General features: G+C 44.0%; 1 protein-coding gene across 2 annotated transcripts in view; it reads right to left on the minus strand.

Annotated features, from left to right (window-relative positions):
* Nucleotides 1-6,662: 6,662 nt before the first annotated feature.
* LOC143997523 (uncharacterized) overlaps nt 6,663-26,194 on the minus strand; it is a 187,801-nt gene continuing 168,269 nt past the window's right edge. For both annotated transcript variants that reach the window (XM_077493179.1, XM_077493178.1), the window contains one exon: nt 6,663-9,468. In XM_077493179.1, the coding sequence (XP_077349305.1) occupies nt 7,088-8,725 (1,638 nt within the window). In that variant the 5' untranslated portion in view covers nt 8,726-9,468 and the 3' untranslated portion in view covers nt 6,663-7,087. The remainder of the gene's footprint in view (nt 9,469-26,194) is intronic.

Genomic DNA, 26,194 nt, shown 5'->3' on the forward strand with positions numbered 1-26,194 from the left:
TTATCTGCTTGATTTTATATTTTTGCTAGCAATTTTCTTCGTTCAATTTTATGCGACTCGATCGAGTCATTTGTAGCTTTCAACGTCTATATGGTTGGAAAATAAAGTTCACGTGTTTTAGACTTTATCACACGATTGGGCGTTTTTTTTCCTTTTTCATCCATTTGGTGACACGCCAACTTGAAATTTTCGAACTGACCGGAACGGACGACGTTCAAGGAACATCCGAAGGTGTGGGTCATTTTTCACCTTCCTACCTCCAAAGGTGATTCGAATCATCCATCTACACGAGGAGTGTCGGAGGAACGATCTTGTCCGATCCTAATCGTTGGGGAGTTCGTATCTGCGCACACTAATGGTGGCTCTGGTAAGCCTTTACTACTTACTTAAACTGTACAGTGAAAGAATTTACGTGGTCAAGCACCTACACCAGTGACACCTGGGACCAACTTTTTTTTTTTTTTTTTTTTTTTCCACATCAGAAATCCTATGCAAGAGACTTAATCACCTTTCAGCTCATTTATGTCTCAGCATGATTCCTCATCATCGTGGCTTATGATGATTATTTCCAATCTTCTTTATTAAGTTTTCCATCAAAGGTTACAAAACGTTCTAAAAACAAAGAAACTAACTAACAACAACAGCCTAATTTTACTCCTTCAACTTTTCCCCCCATATTCCTTTCCACCCTCCCCTCTCCCCCCCAGTCCCCTCCTCCCTCCCCCTCCTTCCCCTACCCCCCCCCAACCCTCCCCCTCCCCCCTCCCTCACATAAGCACGAGGATTACGGTAAACCACCACCACAACACCTATATCACCCTCTACTAATTCCTTTAATCAATAGGATAACCCATCTCATTTATCCAGGGCCTCCAGATTTCTTTCCACTCTCTAAAGTTCCCTCTCTTTACATATAGTGTCTTCTCTTTCCATACTAATTCATTAATACTTTGGGTCCATTCACTCACCAGCGGGGCCCTCTCAGCTTGCCATCTTTGCGCGATCAGCCTACGTGCTTGGAACAAGCAACGTACCACTGCCGCCGTTGTACTTTTTGATTCTCTCCGCTCCTGTCTACAACCCAGCACACACAGGATCGGATTCATTACCAATTCTAACTCATAGATCTTATTGATAGTATCCACCACCTCCCTCCAATACCGAAATAACTTTGGGCAGCGCCACATCATGTGGAGAAGGTCCCCCTGTCCCCGACATCTAGGGCAGTTATCGTCGGCTCTCCTGCCAAACAGGCATAGTCTCTTGGGTGTATAATAGGCCCTGTGTATTAACATCAAGTGTGAGATCCTTTGAGAGGGGGAGACCGACGTCACCGGCCCTAGCTCCATTATTCTCCTCCACTGTACCTCAGATATTTCCCCTATGTCCTCTTCCCACTTCCTTTTTAAGTTCGGGTGATCAACTTCCAGGTTTTGGTTCATACCTAACTGGTTATAAATTTCTGATATACACCCACTTACCCTATCCGTTGTAAGTAATTTCCAAAGTAGGGGTGTTTTATCCCACCGTGTCGTGTGCCCCCCGAACTGTGCTACTAAGGCGTGTCTCACCTGTAGATAACTAAAGTATGATTGTTGGGGTATATCATAGATCTGCTTTAAGTCCGGGAATGTTCTTAGGGCCCCTCCGTCGTAGAGTTGGATCAATTTGGTTATGCCTTCCACTTCCCACCTTTTAATCTTACCTATTTTAAATAGTTCCGGTAGATTTTTATTGTCCCAGAGTGGTGTAAATTCTAGCAGCCCTGTGTAGCCCATTTTTAATTTCACCGTTTTCCATATCTTGCCCAGCATCTTAGTTACAGAGTTACTGTGCTGAAAGGAGTCTGCCTCCAGGGCCTCGGCCATAAGTTCGTGTGGTGCTCCTACCATCCTGATCCCTCCCCTTAACTTTCTTCCCTGCTCCGAGTCGCAACCCGCCAGATGCTGCAGCTGCGCCGCCAGGTAGTAATTCCTGGGGTGTGGCACCGCCAAGCCTCCTCTATCTAACGGTAACTGTAACGTCTGGAGTCGTATCCGGGCTGTGCCCTTCCTCCAAATAAGCTCCCGGAAGAGGGTGTCCAGTTTTTTGAACCACTTTTTGCATATCCATACCGGTGCATTATGTAAGACATATAGCAATTGTGGCATCCATATCATCTTTATCAGGCTGGAGCGACCCATCACTGATAACGGCAACCTACTCCAGACGTGGGACCAACTTTAAAGTTTCATTCACGTTTCACTTAATGAACTTTTATCTTCACATATATGGGGCCTTGTAAATCACTTCATTTATCCAAGGCATGGGATTTGTTTTGATTTATTTTTCAATCTTGTTGTTTATTTTCTTCACTTAATTACAAGTTTGTGCTTCACAGCATTAGGGCCGGTTCACACTGCGACGCGAGGCGAGGCGACACGGCTCGCCTCGCCTCGCTCCCGCAAGTCGCCCCCATACAGTGCTATGGAACCGTTCTGAGAGGAGCGACTCGAGTCGCTCCGACTCAGAAAAAGGGTTCCGTGCTTTGGGGCGACTTCGGGGGTGACTTGCATTGACTTCTATGCAGAAGTCCTCTGCAAGTCGCCGCTGACCCCCCCTGCAAGTCGCGGCGAGGAAGTCGGAGACGCCTCGCCGCGGCTCGCAGTGTGAACCGGCCCTTAAGCTGTAGTTCAAATAACCATTTGTCCTCTTTAAAAGTTTTTTGGGTTCAATAATCCATTTTTATTGCTTCTTTGTTTATTGCACAATATGCACATGTGTATTGTTTATCATTGATGTTTTACTTTTTGGAAACATTATCTTTGAAAGTTTTTCCCTGATTTATTGTTTCACTATATTCAGTCACATGGTATATATTAAGCGCTGCACTGTTTTCCACATTTCTGTTATTTAGACCTAGTATCTGTTTTTTTGTGCTTGGCTGCTATTTTCTTAAATTGATTTTTTCCATATCAACTAATTTTTACCAAGCGCAAGTTTTACTCTTTTGTTTTTCATTCTTTCTTACTTTTCATTCTTTCTTTCCTTCTCCCTCCCTCTGTTTTTCTTTCTTTACTTCTTTCATTATTTCTTTCAGTCTCTCCCTCCATTTTCTTCTTTTTTTCTCTTCCTTTCCTTCTTTCTTGATTTCTTTCCTTCTCTCTCCCTCCCATTTTCCTTCTTTCTCTCTTTCTTTCTTTCCTCGTTTGTTTCATTCTGTTTCCCTTACTTTCCCTCTTTCTTTCCTTCTAATCTTTTTCATTCTTCTTTCATTCTTTCCTTCTCTCTCCCTTCCCTTTTGTTTCTTTCTCTCTTTCTTTCTTTGTTTCTTTCTTTCTTTCTTTTCTTTTTTCTTCCTTCCTTTTTCTCCTTTCTTTCTTTCTCCTTTTCATTCCTTTTCTTCTTTCTTTCTCTATTTTTCTTTCTTTCTTTCCTTCTCTCCCGTCCCTTATCTTTCTTTCTTTCCTTCTTTCTTTCTTTCATTCCTTTCTTCTCTCTCTACCTCCCATTTTCTTTATTTTTTTTCTTTCCTTCTCTCTCCCTCCCATTTTCCTTCTTTCTTTCATTATTTCTTTCTTTTGTTTCTTTCTTTCATTCTTTCCTTCTCCCTCCCTCAGTTTTTCTTTCTCTACTTCTTTCATTATTTCTTTCCTTCTCTCCCTCCATTTTCTTCCTTTTTTCTCTTCCTTTTCTTCTTTCTTGATTTCTTTCCTTCACTCTCCTGGTCATGGCAGCAAAAAGTTGCATCCCCTTGTACTGGAAGCGGAAGGAACCCCCGGGGGTGGATTTCTGGCTGAAAAAGGTGGTGGAGATTCATAGAATGGAGGACCTGGTGGCAACAGATAGAGGTACTAGAGAGAAGTTCCTCCAAAAGTGGTTCTATTGGCTAGAGTTTTACTACTCGGAAGCTTATGCTCGGCTGATGGCATGCTTGGCCACTTAGGTCCGCACTTGGAGTGAGTTGCTACTGCCCGGTGGAGAATCTGGGGGCAAGACTAATAGGATAGTAATCCTTCTAATATACCCTTCCTGGGGGGGTTTCTCCCCGAGGTCCCCCACCCTCCCCCTGTCGTTTTTTTCTCTCTCCCCCCTCCTTCTTCTCTTCCCCTCCTCTTCCCCCCCCCCTCACGCATAAAGTTCAGCTTTTTTCTCAACACCCCTTTAACCAACTGATGACCCACGGGTCATCCTACCCCTAGGTGAAAACTAGTGGACTAAAGAGTCACCGCTAACAGGATACAGCATGCCCGTTATGATGTTAGATATAAGAGATATTTTTCTCTACATATAGCAGAGTTTTACACTGCTTTTTGTTGAATAAAAGATTATTTAGAATCATTATTCTCATTATTATGAAAATGACAGAGTGTAAGTATTGCAGTGAGAGGATATTGCTTTTAAGAGAGTTGTATTATTAGTTAAATTTTTTTATTAGTATGAGTTGTATTATTATACATAGCATTGTATTTGTATACATTATACATAGCAGACCAATAGGACAGTTTATATTTTGCTTAATATTGCAGAGAGTAGGTATTGCGGTTAACAGTATAGAGTTCGGAAGCGTTAGTTGCAGTAGCTTCAAAATGACTGATAAATAATATATAAAGATGAGTGATCGTTGTACTACACATTCCATTTCCTAATGCAAAGTGATATCAGCTAAATGTGAGAATAGCAATAAAACTGTTCACATCGGTAGTTAGAGATAGTTGAATATGTGCAGCGTGTAAAGTAGCAATAACTTGGTTTTGTATTATGCTAAAATTAGCAGCAGACCTTAAGGTGAGTAGGTTTACCAGGCAGGATTTATACATAGCAATCTCTATAATCTAATAATAAATTTAGCAAAATAAGAAAGGATAATATTGAAACAGTATATACAGGTCGAGTTTAAGTGGAAATACACAAAATATCTAGCTTACCTTTACATTGTTCAAGAGAGCCTTGCAAAGTAATAACAAGGCAGAATGTCGGAATAGCAATTAGATGAGATGATTGCTGTATAACACGAAATATCAGCAACAACGTGACTAGGTTTCTATGATTTTTCAGGATCCTTACGTGTCTTTAATCATGTAGCGAGTATAATCTAAATATAGCATAAGGATGAGAAAGCATAATAACTGGCAGAGTATGACATGGCAAAGAGACAAATTGCATTAGAAATGTGAGATAGATGAAATGTTAATCCCCATTGATTACTTTTACAGGTACCCATTAATACAGTTAACACTGCTACATACAGCAAAGTGTGAGCTAAGCAGCTAAAGGGTATACATTATATAAGAGTAAAAATTGACTTAGCTTTAAAATTCCAAAGTACGAAGACAGCTTACACTGGCTGTTGTCAGTAACAATAGCCAGTGTAGGTGTGGGTTATCAGCAACCCTGAACGTAGTAGTGTGGGTTATCAGTAACCCTGAACATTAATAGTGAGATAGTTAGTTAATAGTGAGAGAGTTTAGTGAGAGGATGTATGCTTGATGTGAATGCAAAATAGTTGCATTATGTTTTATCAATGTAATCAGGACTTTATTGCTTTCTTTTGCTGTTGCAACTACAACTCAATCATGTAAACCATCCCATGGCTTTTCTCGCATTTTGATGCGGTTTAAAGAAATGTGTTGTCAGTGTGATAATCAGTGTGACAGTTAAAGTGGAAAAAAAGAAGTAATACACAAACTAGAGTCAAGCAATGGAAGAGTTTATTTTATTATGCCATGATAGTCGATACTGATTGAGCAGTAAAACTGTTTGCTAAAGATTTAAGATAGTTTTATTCTCTACATATAGCTATAAATGACATATAAATGACAGATTTTAAGTATGGCAGCATGACGATATCCCTTGGTTTTCAGAGAGTTATATAATATAGTAGACCAATATGACATTTAAATGGCTTAATATTAAAGGGAGGAAGTATCACAGTTCAACGGTAAGAAATTGAAAGCTTAGTTGCATTCGCTTCAAAATAGCTGAGAAATAGTTGCATTAGTCTAAATTGAAAAGATATGCTGGTACCACAGAGAAAGCTGATATTAGACGAGTTGATCTCTGCATTACCCTTCCTATTGCAGAGCGATACCAGCTAAATGTCAAGAAAAGCAATAAAACTGTTTACATCAGTAGCGAGAGATAGTTGCATTACTCTTAATATGTGCAGGTAGCAAAATGATGGTTTTGTGTGAATTTGGCATTGCCGTAAAATTGATATTGATGTAAAATAGTTCCATTAATTTCCTCAAACATATGGCAGGAAGACGGCTTGCACTGACTGTTGTCCTTTTCAATTTTTCAGCATAATGTCAGGATATCAGTAAACCTGAGAGCCGGTTTACATTAGAATGTATGCTTGATGTGAATTCCAATTAGTTGCATTATGTTTTTAGCATAAGGATGAAAAAGCATAACATGGCAAGGAGACAATCTCGATTAGAGATGTGAGCTGTTTGAAATGTCAAACCCCATTGGTTACTGGTTAGTGGTTACAGCAGTGTGAAAGCTAAGCAGTTAAAAGGCACACATTATTTAAGAGAAAATTGAATTAGTTTCAACATTCCAAAGGGTAAAGGCGCGCCCCCCCTTGTCCTCTACTTAGCTCGAGCTGGACTTTCACTGGAAAACTCTCTTCAATCGATTGGGGTGGTTATTCAAAAAGGACCAAACACACACACTGGTTTGATTCTGAATACACACCTTTAATTTCCTGTTTACCAATCACACAGCATTGACATTTTAGTGCGTCATACATTAAGCGGACTTTTTTAGGGGAATTCTGATAAAAAAGTCTCCAGACATACAGACATATATTTATATAAATGCCCTTTAGAATTGTCTACATTAACACATATAAAACCACCTTATGAATATTTCCTACTTCCTATAAAAGTTCTAAAGCTAGCTCTAACCACAAATGCATCCTGTTTCTTGCAGACTTGCAGATGACTGCAAAACAACAAACATTGTATATACTTGCAAGCAATATGCTTTTTTAACTCATGAAGCTCCTTACATATTTCTAGCATAAGCTTAAAGGGTGACTCTCCCTACCCTTACAATCCCTCCTCTGATCATGAAGGACGAAGTCCTTTACTGATCATTCTCAGTACCACCTATGTTCTGAGTAGAACATGGCCATGACTGTGTCTGGGTCTGAGGTGGAAGGTTTGATTTTGGTAGCTTTGCCCATCAGACAGAATATAATCTTAATGGTGGCATAGATTGCAATTCCCAGGATAAGTATGATGATGAGGATCATTCCTACTTTCTTAAAGAAATTCATGATACTATCCCAGAATGAACCAAACCAACCTCCCACTCCAGAGAATGGATTCCAGGAGTCTCCCAGACGTCTCATTCGGTCCTGCAATTTTGCCCTTTCATCATTGTGTCCCTTTATAATTTCATAGTAATCAGTTATCTGCAGGTCCTCTGATGGTTTCGTTAGATTATTCATATATGTGCAGCACAGGCTTCTGTCTCCTGTAACGTCACAAAGTTCAGTAAGGATCATCATCATTCTTTCCTGTCTCTGTTTAATAATTTCTTGTTCAAACAAAATCTTTCTCAGCTCCTCATTTAGCAATCCTATGTCTATAGCAGTTTTATTCATCCAAGAATCCACTAACATCCCGAATTCATCCACCTTGGCGAGAGCATTGTATATACCTGCTCCACCGAATGATGCAAACACCTTGCCCCACCAGGTAGTAATTTCCCTTTTTTGCCTCTCGAACTCTAAGTGGCCATGTGCTGGTACCATTGAGACAGGAGAATCTCCTGTCGTGGTTCCCACGAAGGGTATCATTTCTACAAGGGTACACCAGCCAGCTGTTTTCCTGTCCATGGGGTAGGGAATAGTGGTGTGACACCATAAGCCACAGCAAACCATCCACCCATGTGGGACATGAGGTGCTGGTACTATTTTGGGGGAACTTAGTTTAGATCGGAGTCCTACAAGACACAGCCAATCTCCTAAGGAGGGGGTATCATTTTCCTCTTCCCCCATCCAAAGGTTTTTCATATGTGTGTCTTGCAGCCATTCAAGTGCTCGGGATAAGTTATACCCTCTGGCACATTTGGATATATTATAACGGGACATATTGGATATCCGATCATCTCGGTTAGGGATATTATGTGTAAGTAGTCCTTCTACTTCTATTGTACCATTCAGAGCTAGGGGCAAATCTAAAATGGTGAAATTTACCAAAGTATCTCTACAGAACTGAGCATTATAGAGATCTCTCCCTGCTCCATTTAAGAAGCAGAATTGGGGTTTCCTGGTATATCCAGTAAATAACAGGGGCTTGTTAATTGTAGTTGTATTGGCTAAAGGGAGCTGCTGGGTGATATCTAGCAGCTGTTCTAGGGTGATGGGTCTTCCAACCATGGGAACTGAATGTCGGCCCGTGCCCATATGAGAACATACCCAACATTCAGAATGATTCTGTATCCTTGCGAAAGCATGCATCATTATGAAGTGATGTGGGATGGTATCAGGGACTGAATAGGTCTCTGGGTCTAATTGAGCTCCATTATTATCGCTGTTCAAATTTGGTTTTAGGATCTCTTTCCTTGCCTTTGGAAAAGACAATAATTTTAGGTGTGATTGTGACAGGGGGTATTCAGATTGCCTGTGGGACCTTCTATGTTGTATAGCAATATCAATACCCTTGGCTTCCATTTTCTGTCTTTTAAGTTTACTCACAAGTTTTTTTGCTATTAAACTATCGGGATGCATGCACCAGGTTTTGTTCTCTCCTTTGTATGTTGCTAACAGTATCAATGCTGTTATATTACATCCCTCCTCTGAATGCGATACTCAGTTACTGCTGCAACTTGTGCTTTTGACATAGTTTCTCCTGTCTGTATACAGCAGGGATAATTATAAATCATTCCTGTAGGTGTTGCTCTCTCCCTGACCCCTATACTGTTATTCCTATTCATTCTGCATGAAGATGTAAGCCAGCACCCAGTAACAGTTAATAAGATCATCTTCATGGTCAATGCAACTGACAAAACAAGAATAACTTTAACATTGCACCTCCTGAGCTTTGTGAATTGGGGCTTGGGGGTCCCTAGTAGGGAGGCAGCTTGGCTGTGGGTCAGAGGGGGTCTGGGGCAGGGAGTGATGGGATCAGAGTCTCTTCGGATCCGAGGGAGAGGGGGTCTGGGGCAGGGAGTGATGGGATCAGAGTCTCTTCGGATCCGAGGGAGAGGGGGGGGGGGTGGCAGGGAGTGGTTGGGTCAGTGTCTCTTCGGATCCGTTTGGTCCTGGCTTTGGGTCCATCTCTGGTTCTTGCTGTGGTGGCGTTTTCTTTATCCTTGATGCGTGGATCCATTGCGGGCTTTGCTCAGTCAGAATCACTGTCCTGGAGACCTTGAGGACTTCAAATGGACCTTGGAAGACGGGACCTGGTTGCTTGCGGACTGCAAGTTGCTTGATCAACACTCTGTCTCCTGGTATGAAGGGATGCGTTGATTCTGAGGAAATAGGAGGAAAAGTGACAGCAACCTTATCATAGTTTTCAGTAAGGCTACTTACCAGATGTCTCACATGCTCTTCCTGTAAGGAATATAGGTTAGACTCCTCACCTATTTTAGGGGCTTTTTGTGCTGGCCTACCCATTAGGATTTCAAAGGGAGAGAGACCTGTCCTGGCATGAGGGGTGGTCCTTATCTGGAAGAGTACCCCTGGCAAGAAATTAAGCCAGTTCTTCATAGTACCCTGTGTGGCCTTCCTTAGCTTGTCCTTAATGTTCCTGTTCATCCTTTCCACTACTCCTGCACTCTGGGGATGGTATGGAATGTGAAGCTTCCATTGTATCCCCAGGACTTTTACTAACTCTTGGGTGAGTTTCGCTGTGAAAGCGGACCCTTGGTCAGAGTATATGGTAGCAGGTAAACCAAATCTACTGATCCAATGATTGATTATGCACCTGGTGGCTATCCCTGCAGTTTCTCCTGTTACCGGAATAATTTCTGGCCAAGACGAAAATTTGTCCACCATCACGCAAAGATATTTAATGTTTCCCTTTTGTTTTGGCATATGTGTGAAATCTATCTGTATATCTTGCAGGGGACCCAAAGGGGGTGGGAGATGTCCATGTAAACCATATTTTGGACCTTGAACATTGTTTTGTGCACAGGTGAGACATGAGTCCACTAGCTGACTGACCAGAGAATGTGCTTTCTGTGTGCAAAAGCTTTGGTTATACAGTTGTAAAAGGGGCTTTTTTCCTATGTGCCCAGGACCATGAAGGTATGACAGGATCAAGGGAGCAGCAGCTTCTGGGATCCCTATGATTCCCTCCTTGTTTGACCATAATCCATCCGGATTACGTGTCAAATCCTGCGTGAGTCCAGCAATCTATGTCTTCGGGTGGTGCTTTTTTTTGCACAAGAGAAACTATGGAGTTGAAATCAGGAGAAAGGAAATCTGTTGAGAACAACATTTGAGTTCCCTGCACAGGTATCCTACCAGCTGCAGCTTTGGCTGCTGTGTCCGCTAAGTTGTTACCTTTAGTAGTTTCTGTCTTGTCATAAGAGTGACCTTTCACTTTTATAATATTAACCTTGGATGGTAAATGGAGTGCTTGCAGGAGGTTTTCCCCCCATTTTTGGTTGGCAATTTGTTTGTTGTTTGCGGTTTTAAACCCCCGATTAGTCCAGATCATTCCATAATCATGGGCCACGCTGAAAGCATATTTGCTGTCAGTGTAAAGGTTCACTTCCTGTCCCTGAAATAACTGACATGCTCTAGTTAAGGCATGTAGCTCAGCTTGTTGTGCTGAACTGGCTGTTAGTGGTTTCGCTTCAATAATCACATCAGGTAAAGTAACTACTGCATACCCTGCCTTGTACATGTTATCTGAGGGCCTTGAACAACTTCATCAACAAAAATGTCTAAAAATTCAGGGTTGGGAGTGTCAGTGAGGTCTGGTCTTGGTGAAGTTGTATTAGTCAATTCTTTAGAACAGTCATGGGTGGGAGTGATTGCAATTGTCAGTCTCAGTAATGCCGCGTACACACGAGCGGACTGTATGGCGTACTTAGTCCGTCGAAACACATTTCAGCGGACAATCCGCTCGTGTGTGGGCTTCAGCTGACTTTTTCAGCGTGCAGTCCGGCGTACTAAGTATTTTGGTTTTTTCGAAATTCTGTCCGTCGTACTTTGGTTTCAGCGGACAATACGGTCGTCAGTATGCTAGTTCGACGGACTAAGAATGGCGCATGCCCAGAAAGGATTTACACGGCGGAAGGGTGCTTTGCTGTGTCTTGGACTTCCTATTTCTAGTCCCGTCGTACGTGCTGTACACGTCATCGCGCAAGCTTTCGACGGACTGTTTGTGCATCCGTGTGTGGTCAAGTCCGTTCAGTGGAAAGTACGACGGACTGTCCGTCGGATTGTATGACGAACTAAGTATGCCATACAGTCCGCTCGTGTGTACGCGGCATAAGGAATGTAACATTCTAACTGCTGGAGTTGTTTCAGAGCATGATTTGACTGTGAGTCCATGTGTGTTTAATAGCACAATCTCATAACCACAACTCTATGGGTGAGTTGACATGTTTTGTAGAAGATGCACTACAGTGTGTGTGGTATACAGAGTGGTTTCAGTCCCGAGAGTAATTTTTGATGCTTCCTTTACGGTCATAGCACAAGCAGCCACAGCTTGCAAACAAGCAGGCATGCCTTGGACTTGAATTGGTAGTTTTTTTGAAAGGTAGGCCACGGGGCGGTAGTGAGTGCCGTGCATTTGCGCTAGAACCGCAGCAAATGCAGGGCCCCTGACCACACAGTATAATACATAGGATATTCTGTAATCTGGCAAACCCAGTGCTGGGGCACTGGCCAAGGACTGCAATAAAGAATTAAAAGCTTGTGTCATTTCCTCAGTATATGTGACCTGTTTTGGGGGAGTCAATGCAGTGGCAGGGCGTAGGATTGAGTCATAAAAAGAACAGTCTGCGATCCATTGCCTACAGTAGACGATCGAGCCGAGAAAGAAAAGGAGCGCTGCCTTATCCTCCGGAGGACCGAGACAGTTCAGGGTCTTGACTCGTTCAGGGGACACTTGTCATGTCCCGCCTGAGATAATATATCCTAGGTATTCCACCTTGTCCCTGCACCATTGGATCTTTTTCCGAAACGCCAAATGGCCCTTGAGAAACAGATGGTTCATCAGGCTTTCCGAATCTGCTGAACACTGCGTCCTGCTCTCACTACACAACAGTAGGTCATCTATATACTGTAGTAGGACGGATCCCTGAGGTGGTACCCAATCATCCAATGTGGCCTTCAAAACCATAGAAAAGGCTGCCGGACTGTCCACATATCCCTGAGGAAGACGCCTCCAGGTCAGTTGCAGTTGCTGACCGGGGGACTTACTTCTGGTACCATGGAGCAAGGGGGGCTCCAGGTGAAAGCGAAGATTCCCTGAAAATCCTCATGTACATCAATGCTAAAGAAAGCATTGGATAAGTCTAGTACCGTGTAAATGTTGGATGTGGCAGGTATACTCAAAAAAAAAAACGTAATGTCTGAAACTAAAGGCGGAAGGGGCTGTATGCCTTTGTTTATTCCCCGTAGGTCCTGCACCATCCTCCATTCCCCATTGGCCTTTCTAACAGGATTTATGGGAGTGTTCCAGGGGCTGATGATTGGTTTGAGGATTCCCCTTTGTAAGTAATCCTCAATTTGTGGCTGTATACCCTGTAGTTTTTGAATGTGTAATGGGTATTGTTTCTGAAAGCTGGGCTTGAAAGTGGGGACATATGGAGTGCATTTGATATGTCCTACATCTGTCTTGGACTTCGCCCAAATTGGGGGAGGCTCCAGGGGGGCTGGTATGGACATGTACTAAAATGTCAGATCCCTTCGCTTAGGCATGGTTAAGTCACAGTTAACTGCTTTAGCTGTCATACCCCCTTGTAAGTCAAATTTGATGGTCAGTCCTAAAGATGACATAAGATCTCTCCCCATCAGACACAAGGGACATTCGGTCAAGATGGCAAAAGTTTGTTTGGCCAATAATTTACCTTCTAGATCTGTCACCTCTAGAGGAGCAGTGATCTTCTGTGTAACATCAGTCCCATTTATTCCCACAGAGCATCCCTCTGTACAATTCTCATTGATAAATTTGGGGTCATTTAGACTACTGCTAGACGCGCCTGAATCTATTAATAGCGTCACCATATGTCCTTCAACTTTTAAAACTACTTGTGGAAGTGTTTTCCAATGAGAAGAGAAAAAGTGCATTACCAAGGAGGGAATATGCTCCGGGCGTCCCTATGGTCTAGGGTGGAAGGGGTTATGGGGATTATTATCCCTGTACCCGGCCAGTCCATCTGAATTAGATCCACTGAATTCCTTGGCTCTATGGACTGCCTGTTAGTATGTTGATTTGGATAAGATTGATTTGGAGGGCGATCGGGAGTTCTACTTTCACTTTGTATGTGAGGAGGTATCCGTTCTTGTGGATAACCCGTGTTGTTGTTGTGGTGTTGTTGACCTCTTCCCTGGTATCTGCCTCTGAAATCAGCTCTCCTTGGACCACCTCGCCGTGGTCTGTAGTCCTTCCTTTGAGGACAATCAGATTTCCAGTGGGAAGGATCCCCACAGTTAAAACATCCTTGATTGTCATAGGGCTGAGGATATGACCCTCGTGGTCGGTCATTGAGAGCAGGAAACATGGCAGAAATATCAGGGGAGACCTCAGGTGTGGTTTGCGTGAATAATCCCCCTTTTGTATGGAAAACCCCAGAGGATGCCCGTTTTTTAACGTCCTCCATAAATTCTTTAGGACTTTGTGTAGCCCAATCAGAATTAACAAATTTTATAATTTGTGTTACTTTAGGGTCTCCATTATTCATGGCTGTACTGACAAACAATTGTGGGCTATCTATTTCACAGGATGTGTAAATTTTAAACAACCGTGACACAAAGGAATAAAAATCTTCCCCTGTTTGTTGTTTACATGCAAGCAAATCATTTATGGGCATTTCTGGTTTATATGCTTTCCTCCAGGCGGCTAGGAGTTTGTTACAAAAGCCAGTCCAATCCTCCTCATCTTCATATAACTTACATTCCCATACCCAGTCTGTGACTTTCAGTTCTGCAGTGGTTTCAGGATCTACAGCAGTTATAATAACTTCCAGATCTTCTCCAGACATCCTTGCCCCTTGACAGTATCTTTTAAGAAAGTTTACAGCTGATTTGGGATCTTTTTTAGGTTTAGAACATGTTTCCTTAATTTCCTTGACCATGCCCAGGGGCAACGGAATTTGTACTTGGGTAGTACCCATAGTATTAAGGGGAAATTTAAAGGCTGTTACATCTTCTGACACTAATTCTGTTTCATTTAAGGTCTTTTGGAGAGGCATTTTAAGGTGACTCATTTTTAAAGAGAGGTCCTCTTGTGAATCCTCTATTTCTTCTTCCTCGCTCTCTGACCAGATAGGAGAGCGAGAACGACTCCTAGAACTATGTCTCTGAATTAGGGATGAGCTTCGTGTTCGAGTCGAACGTACGTTCGACTCGAACATTGGCTGTTCGTCCGTTCGGCGAAATCCGAACATTTTGGTCCGTTTGCGTCAAATTCGCGTGGCGCTTACGGCCCACAATGCACTGCGATGGCGCAGTGCATTGCTGGCTCATGATTGGCCAAGCATGCACTGTGACCCCGCATGCTTGGCCAATCGCCGCGCCAGCAGCGAGGAGAGCCATGATTGGCCACAGGCAGGATGCCTGTGGCCAATCATAGCTCAGGCTGTGTAGTGCACGCCCCACACTATATAAGGCCGCCATCGCGGCGGCCTCGTGTAGTGTGTTGGCGTCTGAAGCAGTGGGTGTTCTGTGTACCTTCAACACAGTACACACCGATCGTTTTCGGCCGATTTTCTATCTTGCTGTTGTGTAGTGGTTATTGTCTGCGTGCCCTGACCGCAGTATACACCGCTATATTCACCTCACCTATATAGCTAGTGATCTATCTTTTATAATAGAGCTTGCAGTCAGTAGTGTTAGGAGATAGTGCGTGCTGTCTGCGTGCTCTGTACCCAGTACATACCGCTATATCCACCTACATAGCTCTTCTCTATTTGAGCCCACTTGCCATCTGCAGGAGTTATTGGAAGTTGTGTGTGCCTCCAGCACAGCACAGTATACATCTGTATATACCCCTTTATCTCTGGTGTTCTCTGGTTATTGTCTGCGTGCCCTGACCGCAGTATACACTGCTATATTCACCTCACCTATATAGCTAGTGATCTATCTTTAATAATAGAGCTTGCAGTCAGTAGTGTTAGGAGATAGTGCGTGCTGTCTGCGTGCTCTGTACCCAGTACATACCGCTATATCCACCTACATAGCTGTTCTCTATTTGAGCCCACTTGCCATCTGCAGGAGTTATTGGAAGTTGTATGTGCCTCCAGCACAGCACAGTATACATCTGTATATACCCCTTTATCTCTGGTGTTCTATAATAAAGGCATCTGCAGGAGTTAGTGGGTGTTGTGTGCCTCCAGCACAATATACACTACCCAACTGCTGTTTTACCCAACTCCCTTCAGGCCATTACCATGTCTGGAAGGCCAGCAAGGAGAGGCAGACAGGCACGAGCCGATAAAAGAGGGCAAGCAGGCTCTGTGTCTAGAGACAACAGTGCTGGTCGTGGACGCGGTGCATTGTCATCAGCACGTGGCCATGGGACATGCTTATCCTTCTTTTCGGCAGCTGGACATGTTGAACCGCAACATGCCAACGACTTGGTAGAGTGGATGACCAAGCCCTCTTCATCCTCCTCATCCTCTCTCACCCAGTCTCAGGGTAGTAGCAAAGCAGCTGCCAACGCATCGTCTTCCCTCCTCTCAATGTCATCATCAGTGACTCCTTCCCTAGACCCACCACGTCCTCCTGAGGAGTCTCCTGAACTCTTTGAGCACAGTGTTGGGTACATGCTCCAGGAGGATGCCCAGTGTTTTGTGGGCTCTGATGATGACACTCAGCTAGAGGAAGGCAGTAGCGTGAGCGCAGACAGAGGGGATGCTCAAGAAGGACAGCAATCTGGCAGTCATGTTCCACAAGCTGCAGCATACTGCCAGGTTTGCTACAGCGATGAAGAGGGAGGGGATGATGAGGGCACTGACTCCACGTGGGTGCCTGGAAGGAGGGAGGAGGAGGCACATGTCCAACGAGGCAGGATGCCCTCCGGGGGCCAGCTTAGGGGCAGCACACCGACTGAATCACACCGCAGAGCTCCGCCTGTGCAGAGCGCTGCCTCTGCGCGTTATTCTAAAAGTTCTTTGGTGTGGGCCTTTTTTGAGACGAGTGCATCAGATCGCACCGCTGCTATTTGCAACATATGTCTCAAGCGTATCTCACGTGGCCAAAACATCAGCCGCTTGGGCACCACATGCTTGACCAGACATATGTTGACCTGCCATGCAGTTTGTTGGCAAGCGTACCTCAAAGACCCACACCAAAGAACAAAGAGGACCTCTCCTTGCTCCTCATCAGCTGGCATCTCCAACCCCACTAGACCTTCAGTCCTCTCTGAAACCTGCTCTGAGAGGAATGAAGGTGTAGAATTAGGTGTGTCACAGCCAAGTGCTTCCGGGAACTCTGCTAGCGGTACACCCACGTCCGATTATAGCAGGCAAATGTCCCTGCCCCAGCTGCTGGACCGGCGGAAGAAGTTCACTCCCAGCCATCCACATGCCCAGCGGTTGAATGCTAGCTTGGCTAAATTGCTAGCACTTCAACTGCTGCCTTTTCAGTTGGTAGACTCGGCCCCCTTCCGTGAGTTTGTACAATGTGCGGTTCCTCAGTGGCAGGTCCCCAAACGCCACTTTTTCTCACGGAAGGCGATTCCGGCTCTCTACCGGCATGTGGAAGGCAATGTCCTTGCCTCGCTGGACAGGGCGGTCAGCGGTAAGGTGCATATTACCGCTGACTAATGGTCCAGCAGGCATGGACAGGGACGTTACCTGTCTTTCACGGCCCATTGGGTTACTCTTCTGGCAGCTAGGAAGGATGCAGGACAAGGTGCAGTAGTGTTGGAGGTTGTTCCGCCACCACGCCTCCAAAATGCTACTATTGGTTGTGACACACCTCTCTCCTCCACCCCCTCCTCTTCTTCTTCCTCCATGGCCTCTTCCAGTGCTCTGTCCTCAGAACCAGCGGTGCTCCGTAGGCGTTCCAGGGGCTACGCAAGTACGCAGGCAAAACGATGCCATGCCGTGCTTGCGCTGGTTTGTTTGGGGGACAGGAGCCACACTGGGGCGGATGTTTTGTCAGCTCTGCAGGGGCAGGCCGAGAGGTGGTTGACGCCACGCCAGCTTAAGCCAGGAATGGTGGTTTGCGACAATGGCACCAACCTCCTCTCCGCCCTCCGACAGGGACAACTGGCCCATGTGCCCTGTGTAGCTCACGTCCTTAACCTGGTGGTGCAGCGGTTCTTGGGCAGGTACCCCGGCTTACAGGATGTCCTGAAGCAGGCCAGGAAAGTCTGTGTGCATTTCCGCCGATCATTTAATGCCTGTGCTCGGCTGGCTGAGCTCCAAAAGGAGTTGAACCTGCCCAAGAACCGCCTTATATGTGACATGCCCACCAGATGGAACTCAACATTGGCCATGCTGCAGCGGCTGCACACGCAGCAGAGGGCCATCAATGAGTACCTGTGCGACTACGGCACCAGGACAGGGTCAGGGGAGCTCGGTTTTTCCTCACCACGCCAGTGGGGCATGATCAGGGATGCATGCACTGTCCTGTCACCGTTTGAGGAGGCCACAAGGATGGTGAGCAGTGACAGTGCATGCATCAGTGACACTGTACCTCTTGTCCACCTCTTGGAGCATACGCTGCGTGGAATAATGGACAGGGCACTTGAGGCAGAACAGAGGCAGGAAGAGGAGGACTTCCTTGCCTCTCAAGGCCCCCTTTATCCAGACAGTGTTCCTGCTGTGCCACCCATCACACAGGAAGAGGATGAGGAGGAGGAAGAGGAGGAGGATGATTGTGTCAGCATGGAGGTGGAGGCTGGCACTCAGCATCAGTAGTCCTGTAGGGATGATTTACAGTCCCAAGAAACACGTGGACTTGTACGTGGCTGGGAGGAGGTAGCTGCGGATCATGTTGTCCTTAGTGACCCAGAGGACTCCGGACCGAATGCCTCAGCTAACCTACGCTGCATGGCCTCCCTGATCCTGCAAAGCCTGCGGAAGGATCCTCGTATTCTTCGGAACAAGGAGAGGGACCATTACTGGCTGGCCACTCTCTTTGATCCACGGTACAAGGGTAAGGTTGCCGACCTTATCTTGCCATTGCAGAGGGAGCAGAGGATGAGACATCTCCGGGAGGCCTTGCAGAAAGGTCTGTGCAACGCGTTCCCAGAGACTGGGAGGTTACAAACTCCTGGTCCTGGACAACGTGTTGCTGAGGCATCGGTCAGAAGGAGCGGTGGAGAAGGTGGCGTCTGACTGATGCTTTCAGACAATTTTTCAGTCCGCAGCCCCAAGGTATGATCGGTTCCAGCACCCATCGCCAGCGTCTGATTTACATGGTGCAGGAATACCTAGGGACAAGGTCAGACTTGGACACCTTTCCCACCGAAAATCCTCTGGCTTACTGGGTCTTGAGGATGGATCACTGGCCAGAGCTTGCACAATATGCAATTGAGCTACTGGCCTGTCCTGCATCCAGCATTCTTTCGGAACGCACCTTCAGTGCTGCTGGTGGCTTTGTTACCGATCACAGGGTGCGCCTGTCCACCGAATCAGTTGATCGACTGACCTTCATCAAGATGAATCAGTCTTGGATCACCCACAGCTACCAAGCACCTGAAGCTGATGTAACCGAATTATTTTTTTTGAAATACCACATCCCTTCAAGACTGCCTATGCTGATGCTGAGTGACTGTCCTGTTATGTTGATTGTCTATCCTCTTCCACCTCCGCTGATATGTTGGAAGAACATTTCTGGTTCTGGTTGATGCCATCAGCCCAATTTTTCTGCCCCTGTTTAACAGGGGCGTTTAAGTACAATTTTTGATGCAATGCTTTGCAGCAGGGCTAATTCCTGCAATCAAACAAGAGTATATGGGAGAGGTTGCAGTGTGGTGGCACCAGCACCAGTGCCTAAGGCCCAATTTTTCTGCCCCTGTTTAACAGGGGCGTTTAATTACAATTTTTGATGCAATGCTTTGCAGCAGGGCTAATTCCTGCAATCAAACAAGAGTATATGGGAGAGGTTGCAGTGTGGTGGCACCAGCACCAGTGCCTAAGGCCCAATTTTTCTGCTCCTGTTTAACAGGGGCGTTTAATTACAATTTTTGATGCAATGCTTTGCAGCAGGGCTAATTCCTGCAATAAAACTAGAGTATATGGCAGAGGTTGCAGTGTGGTGGCACCAGCACCAGTGCCTAAGGCCCAATTTTTCTGCCCCTGTTTAACAGGGACATGTAATTACAATTCTTGATATAATATTTCACAGGAGGGCCCGTTCCTGTGCCCACCCAGAGTAACTGTGAGGACTTATAGTGTTGTGGCACCAGCACCACAACCACCAAAGGTCAATTTTTCTACCACTGTTCAACAATGGCATGTAATTACAATTCTTGATATAATCGTTCACAGCAGGGCGCTCCAGCGCCCACCAAGAGTCACTTTGAGGGCTTACAATGTTGTGGCAAAACCAACACCTTGTTCCGCCATTTCTGCAGAGCATATAGGGCAGGCCCCTACTTTCAAACATCCAATTTACAAACATCTCCTACTTGCAAACGGAAGGAGACAACAGCAAGTAAGATGAAAAAAGATGGACGACAAAACAAATTATACAGGGGTGATAACCCTTCCCTATGTTTTCCAAAAAGCTTTAAAATAGTTTTTTTGACTGGAGCTACACTTTAAAAATGTACCAGTTGAAAATTACAAACAGATTCAACTTAACACAACAAACCTACACAGTCCCTGTCTTGTTTGCACCGCCTGTATACTGCTGTTCTGAGTATATAGGGCCTGGGGGCCACACGCATTTCCTTTTTTTAATATGGGTACGGGGTTCCACTTAATATGCGTACAAGACCCAAATAGGCTGGTAATGGGCAGGGAGGGCTACCCATGCCATTTTTCTCAATGATTTTCAACCATATTGCATGAACCAGATATAACATTAAAACCGCAAGCAGTTTTAAATGGTGTTATTTCCGTTTAATGTCATTTTGTGCAGGGACTGTTCTAAACACGGGAAACACGTGGCACTTCACAGGCATACTACAGACACCCCCCAGGCACCATATTGAAAGGAATATTTCACTTTTTTTTTTCACTTTAATCGTCATTAAAATCAGTGCTCCCGCCAAAACGGCCATTTTTAAAAACATTTTAGGCATTGACCCATGTCCCCTGGGGCAGGAGCCAGGTCCCCAAACCCTTTTTAGGACAGTATCTTGCATATTAGCCGTTAAAATTAGCACTTTTCATTTCGAACGTTCGAGTCCCATAGACTTCAATGGGGTTCTAACGTTCGTTCGAATTTGGGGTCCGTTCGAAAGTTCTGGTGCGAACTGAACCGGGGGGTGTTCGGCTCATCCCTACTCTGAATCCCTTGAGCCGTTTTCATCTGAAAACGAGTCTTCATTTGTCCCTCTTCTGTTATTTGACTTAAGACCCTTTTTGTCTCCTCTTCTATCTCCTCCCTTTTATGCTGTCTTTTTAAATTATTTTCTTTTAATAACCTCTGCCTTTCTTCCTCCTCTTCAAGTTCCCTTTGTTGTTTATGCATTGTTCTATTGAATTCTAATGACCTTCTGGTATCCTCCTCCCGCCTCAACCAATTCTCTCCCTTTTGTTTTGCTATGGCTACTAAAGCTCCTATAGTTAATTCATCGGAGGGGTAAAGTTTTGTTTTATTTTTAGGAGATTCTGTATCCGTTTTAACCATGGCATAAGGTGGTGGGGGTGCGAATGGCTCATGATTAGTTGCAATCCTTCCTGCATGCCCATAAGGGGTTGCAATAGGAGCAGACGGGACTGAGGGAAGTCTTGAACCTTTGTATATATTCTGAGGGAATCTCTTTTTATATTCTTTCAAAGCTTTTGACCATATTTTGTAACATTCAATCATGTAATCATTATCATGGGGAAATGGTGGATAATTGTACTGTTTGTGTTGCCCACAAATTTTTGTAACCTCCTCCCAATCCTCTTGGCAACAAGGGCCATCAGTAGTTAAACCTGAAACTTGAAGAATATGAGCTCTGGATAGTATGTTTGCCCAAAAGGGCTCAGTACAATGTTTTCCATAATTTCCCGACACGCAATCAAATGGGGTGGGCTGTTCCAGCTTACCTCCTGGACCTCCCTTACCCAACTGATTCCCCATGTTAAATTCTTATACCCTAACTTATAATATGACTTCTATTTATATACATCAGTTGCAGAACACACTCTTAATGATTTAGGACAGACTATAAATTGTTCACCTGTCCTGAATTCAATGGTACTCCTAACACCTTTAACAATTAAACCTTCTTGAAACACAAAATTATTATGTATATTAAACCTTAATGTTTGTATCCGTGGGGCGCCTTCACGGAACAATGGACCTTTTCCTATTCTATGAAAGTAACCTCCAACAACACTAGACACCAAATATGTTCGAGAACCTTTGTACACAAATAACAGGCCTGTTAAACACTCGGGACAACGCCCTGCGGTCAAATACGCAGGACAAGGTCCAGACATTAATTCTAGAGGTTTCCAGTGAACTCAGTCCTTTATAACTGAAAACTTAAATCTATATTCTTCCCGGCCATCCTAGCGAGGAAACTTCATCCTATTACTGACCCCGGCCCGCCTAGCGAGGGTCTCAACACTTATAACTCCTTAACTGAGCGAGCTACCTTCTTTCAAAGACAGAGACAAATTATATCACTGTTTTGAAAACCACAATCAAGTACATCATGTGTTCTAGGTACAGCATTAAAACAGGCAAGCTTCTCAAAAAGACTTATAAAAAGTAATTTTAAAGAAAGCTCACCTGGTTCAATGGCTGCACCCCACTTCTGGTACCATCTGTTAGGCGCACCCCCCTTGTCCTCTCCTTAGCTCGAGCTGGACTTTCACTGGAAAACTCTCTTCAATCGATTGGGGTGGTTATTTAAAAAGGACCAAACACACACACTGGTTTGATTCTGAATACACACCTTTAATTTCCTGTTTACCAGTCTTTTATGATTCAAACATTGTATTGTCAACCAATCAGGATTAAACAAGACATTTTAGATATCACCAATCACACAGCATTGACATTTTAGTGCGTCATACATTAAGCTGACTTTTTTAGGGGAATTCTGATAAAAAAGTCTCCAGACATAAAGACATATATTTATATAAATGCCCTTTAGAATTGTCTACATTAACACATATAAAACCACCTTATGCATATTTCCTACTTCCTATAAAAGTTCTAAAGCTAGCTCTAACCACAAATGCATCCTGTTTCTTGCAGACTTGCAGATGTCTGCAAAACAACAAACATTGTATATACTTGCAAGCAATATGCTTTTTTAACTCATGAAGCTCCTTACATATTTCTAGCATAAGCTTAAAGGGTGACTCTCCCTACCCTTACAGTTGCATAATTCTAAATTTATCAGATAAGTTAACCCTGAGTTTGCTGATATCAGCTGATATCAGTGACTGTTCCGTTACGCTTTCTAATGGACAGCATAATGTAATATCAGTAAATGTTAAGATTGTGAGACGTTTAACATTAGGATGTATGCTTGATGTGGATGGGAATATCCTCTCCTATCCCAGATTGTCTTCTATTTTCTGTATACACTATCCTGTCTTCTATATACACGACCCTCTCTGTTTTACACTATCGTCTTTGTATACCCCAGCCTCTCTGAATACACTAGCCAGTCTTCGATATATACTAGCCTATGTTATGAATACACTATCCCGTCTTCTGTATGCCCTAGCATGTCTTCTATTTACATTAGTTTCTCTGTATACCTTTGTCAATCTGCATAAACTAGCCTCTCTGTATACCCCAAACTGTCTTCTGTTGCACTAGCCTCTCTGAATACACTAGCCTGTCTTCTGTAAAAACTTGTCTCTCTGTAACACTAGCCTGTCTTCTGTACACACTTGCCTCTCAGTGTACACTAACCAGGCTTATATATACAATAGCTTCACTGTATATTCTAGCCTCTCTGTGTACCCTAGATTGTGTTCTGCATACACTAGCCTCTATGTAGAAGCCAGCCTTTATTCTGTATTTCCTAGCCTTTCTTCTATATGCTGTAGTCTTCTATTCATACTAGCTTCTCTGTACACCCTTGCCTCTCTGTAAACACTGGCCTCTCTGTGTAAACTAGCCAGCCACGCTGTATACACTAGACTCTCTGAATACACTAAACTCTCTATATACCACAGCCCGTCTTCAGTATACACTAGCCTGTACAAACTAGCTAGTATACACCAGCCTGCCTTCTGTACACAGTAGAATCTATGTATACACTACCCAGTGTTCTGTATACACTGTCAGCTTGGTTGTATGCCCAAGCCTGTTTTCTGTATACACTAGATTCTCTATATGCACTGTCCTTATACACTTGAGCCTCTCTATACGATAACCTCTCTATATACCCTGTCTGTATTCACTAGCCTCTCTGTATATTCCAGCCTGCCTTCTGTATAAAAAGCCTGTCTTCTATATACACTAGCTTTTCTTCTGAATACCCTAGTCTCTCTCTATAACCAAGCCTGTTTTCTGTATACATTAGCATGTGTCCTGTATACACTAGCCTGTCTTCTTTATAATCTAGCCTCTCTGTATACATTAGCCTGTCATCTAAATAAAATACATACTTTGTATACCCAACCTGTTTTCTGTATAGACTAGCCTATCTTCTGTATACCTTAGCATCTCTGTATAAACTAGCCTGTCTTCTATATACACTGCCATTTATGAGGTAAACAAAGAGTCTAGTGTATATAAACGACAGGCTAGAGTATAAAGAGATGATAGGGTATACAGAGGAAAGGCTAGTGTATACAGAACACAGGCTAGTCTATATAGAACACCAGCTAGTATATACAGAACACAGGCTAGGGTATTCAGAATGGCTAGGGTATATAGAGACACTAGGGAAAACACTACAGAAGACAGGCTGCTGTATACAGAGAAGCTAGTGTGTACAGAAGACAGACTGGATTTTACAGTGAGCCTGGGGTATACAGAGAAGCTAGGGTATACAGAAGACAGGCTAGTGTATATAAAAGACAAGCTAGGGTACACAGAAGATAGGCTGGGGTATACAGAGAGGCTAGTGTATACAGTAAGATGGGGTACACCAAGAAGCTAGTGTATACAGAGATGCTAGGGTACACAGAGAGGCTAGTGTGTAAAGACGGACTAGTGTATGGAGAGGCTAGTTTATAGAGAAGTTAGGGTATGCAGGGAGGCTAGCTTATACAGAAGAAAGCCAGTGGTATACACAGAGGCTAGTGAATACAAAGATGCTAGTGTACACAGAAGACTGGATAGTGTATACAGAGAGGCTAGTGGTACAGAAGGCAGATAGATATATCTGCAGTATACAGATAGGCTAGTATATTAAAAAGACAGTCTGGGGTATACAGAGAGGCTAGTGTATACAGAGAAGCTGGCGTGTACAGAGAAGCTATGGTATACAGAAGACAGACTAGTGTATATAAAAGACAAGCTAGGGTATACAGAAAGCCTAAGGTGTACAGAGAGCCTAGTGTATACAGAGAGTCTAGTGTATACAGAGAGTCTATTGTATACAGTGAACCCAAAAGAAGGCTAGTGTATGCAGAGAGTCTGGGGTATACAGCGAGGCTAGTGTATACAGAAAACAGGCAAGGGAATTTAGAGAGGGTGGGGTATACAGAGAGACTAGGGTATACAGAAAAAGGCTAGTGTAAATAGATGGCAGGCATGTGTATAAAGAATAAGGGCTGGGGTATACAGAGAGGCTGGTGAATAGAGAGAGGCTAGGGAATACAGTGTGGCTAGTGTATATAAAAGGCAAGCTAGAGTATACAGAGCGGATAGTGTATACAGAAAGTCTAGTGTATACAGAGAGACTGTGGTATACAGCGAGTCTACGGTTTACAGAAAACAGGCTGGGGCATACAGAGAGGCCGGGAAATACAGAGGGACTAGGTGAAAAAGAAGACAGGCTAGTGTAAACAGAGAGCCTGGGGTATAAAGAGAGGCTAGTGTATACGGAGAAGCTAGTATATACAGAAGACAGGCTGGGGTATACAGAGAGGCTAATGTATAAAGAGAGGCTGGGGTACACAGAGAGGCTAGTGTATAAAGATAGGCTAGTTTATACAGAGAGGCTGGGTTAAACAGAGAGGCTGGGGTATACCGAGAGTTAATGTGTAAAAGAAACAGGCTATATATATATATACAGAAGACAGGTTGGGACATACAGAGAGGCTGGAGTTTATAGAGAAGATACAGTATACAGAAAACAGGCTGGGGTAAATAGAGAGGCCAGTGTACAAAGAGGCTAATGTATTCAATGAGAGGCTAGGGTATATAGAAGACAGCCAAGAGTATAAAGGGAGGCTAGTGTATACAGAGAGGCTAGTGTATACAGATGACTGGCTAGTGTATACAGAGAGGCTAGTGTGTACCGAAGAAAGACTAGTGTATCCAGAAGACAGTCTGGGGTATACTGAGAAGCTTGATTTTACAGTAGAAAGGCTAGTGTATATAAAAGACAAGCTAGGCTACACAGAAGACAGGCTGGGGTATACAGAAGACAAGGCTTGGTTTTACAGAGAGGCTAGTGTATACAGAGAGGCTGGGGTACACAGAGAGGCTAGTGTATAAGAGAGGCTGGGGTATACAGAGAGGCTAGTTTATACAGAGAGGCTAGAGTATACAGAAGAAAGCCTATGCTATACAGAAAGGCTCGTGAATTCGTGTATACGGAGAGGCCAGTGTGTACAGAATACAGGATAGTGTCTAAAAAAGACATGCTAGGGTATACAGAGAGCCTAAGGTATACAGAAAACCTAGTGTATACAGAGAGGTTAGTGTATACAGAAAGCTAGTGTATACAGAGAGGCTGGAGTATAAAGTGAGTCTAGTGTATACAGAAAAAAGGCAAGGGTATTCATAGAGGGTGGGGTATACATAGAGACTAGGGTATAA

The sequence above is a fragment of the Lithobates pipiens genome, unplaced genomic scaffold, assembly GCF_037356315.1.
Source record: "Lithobates pipiens isolate NorthernLeopardFrog02 unplaced genomic scaffold, aLitPip1_a1.2 Scaffold_19, whole genome shotgun sequence".
Lineage (NCBI taxonomy): Eukaryota > Metazoa > Chordata > Amphibia > Anura > Ranidae > Lithobates > Lithobates pipiens.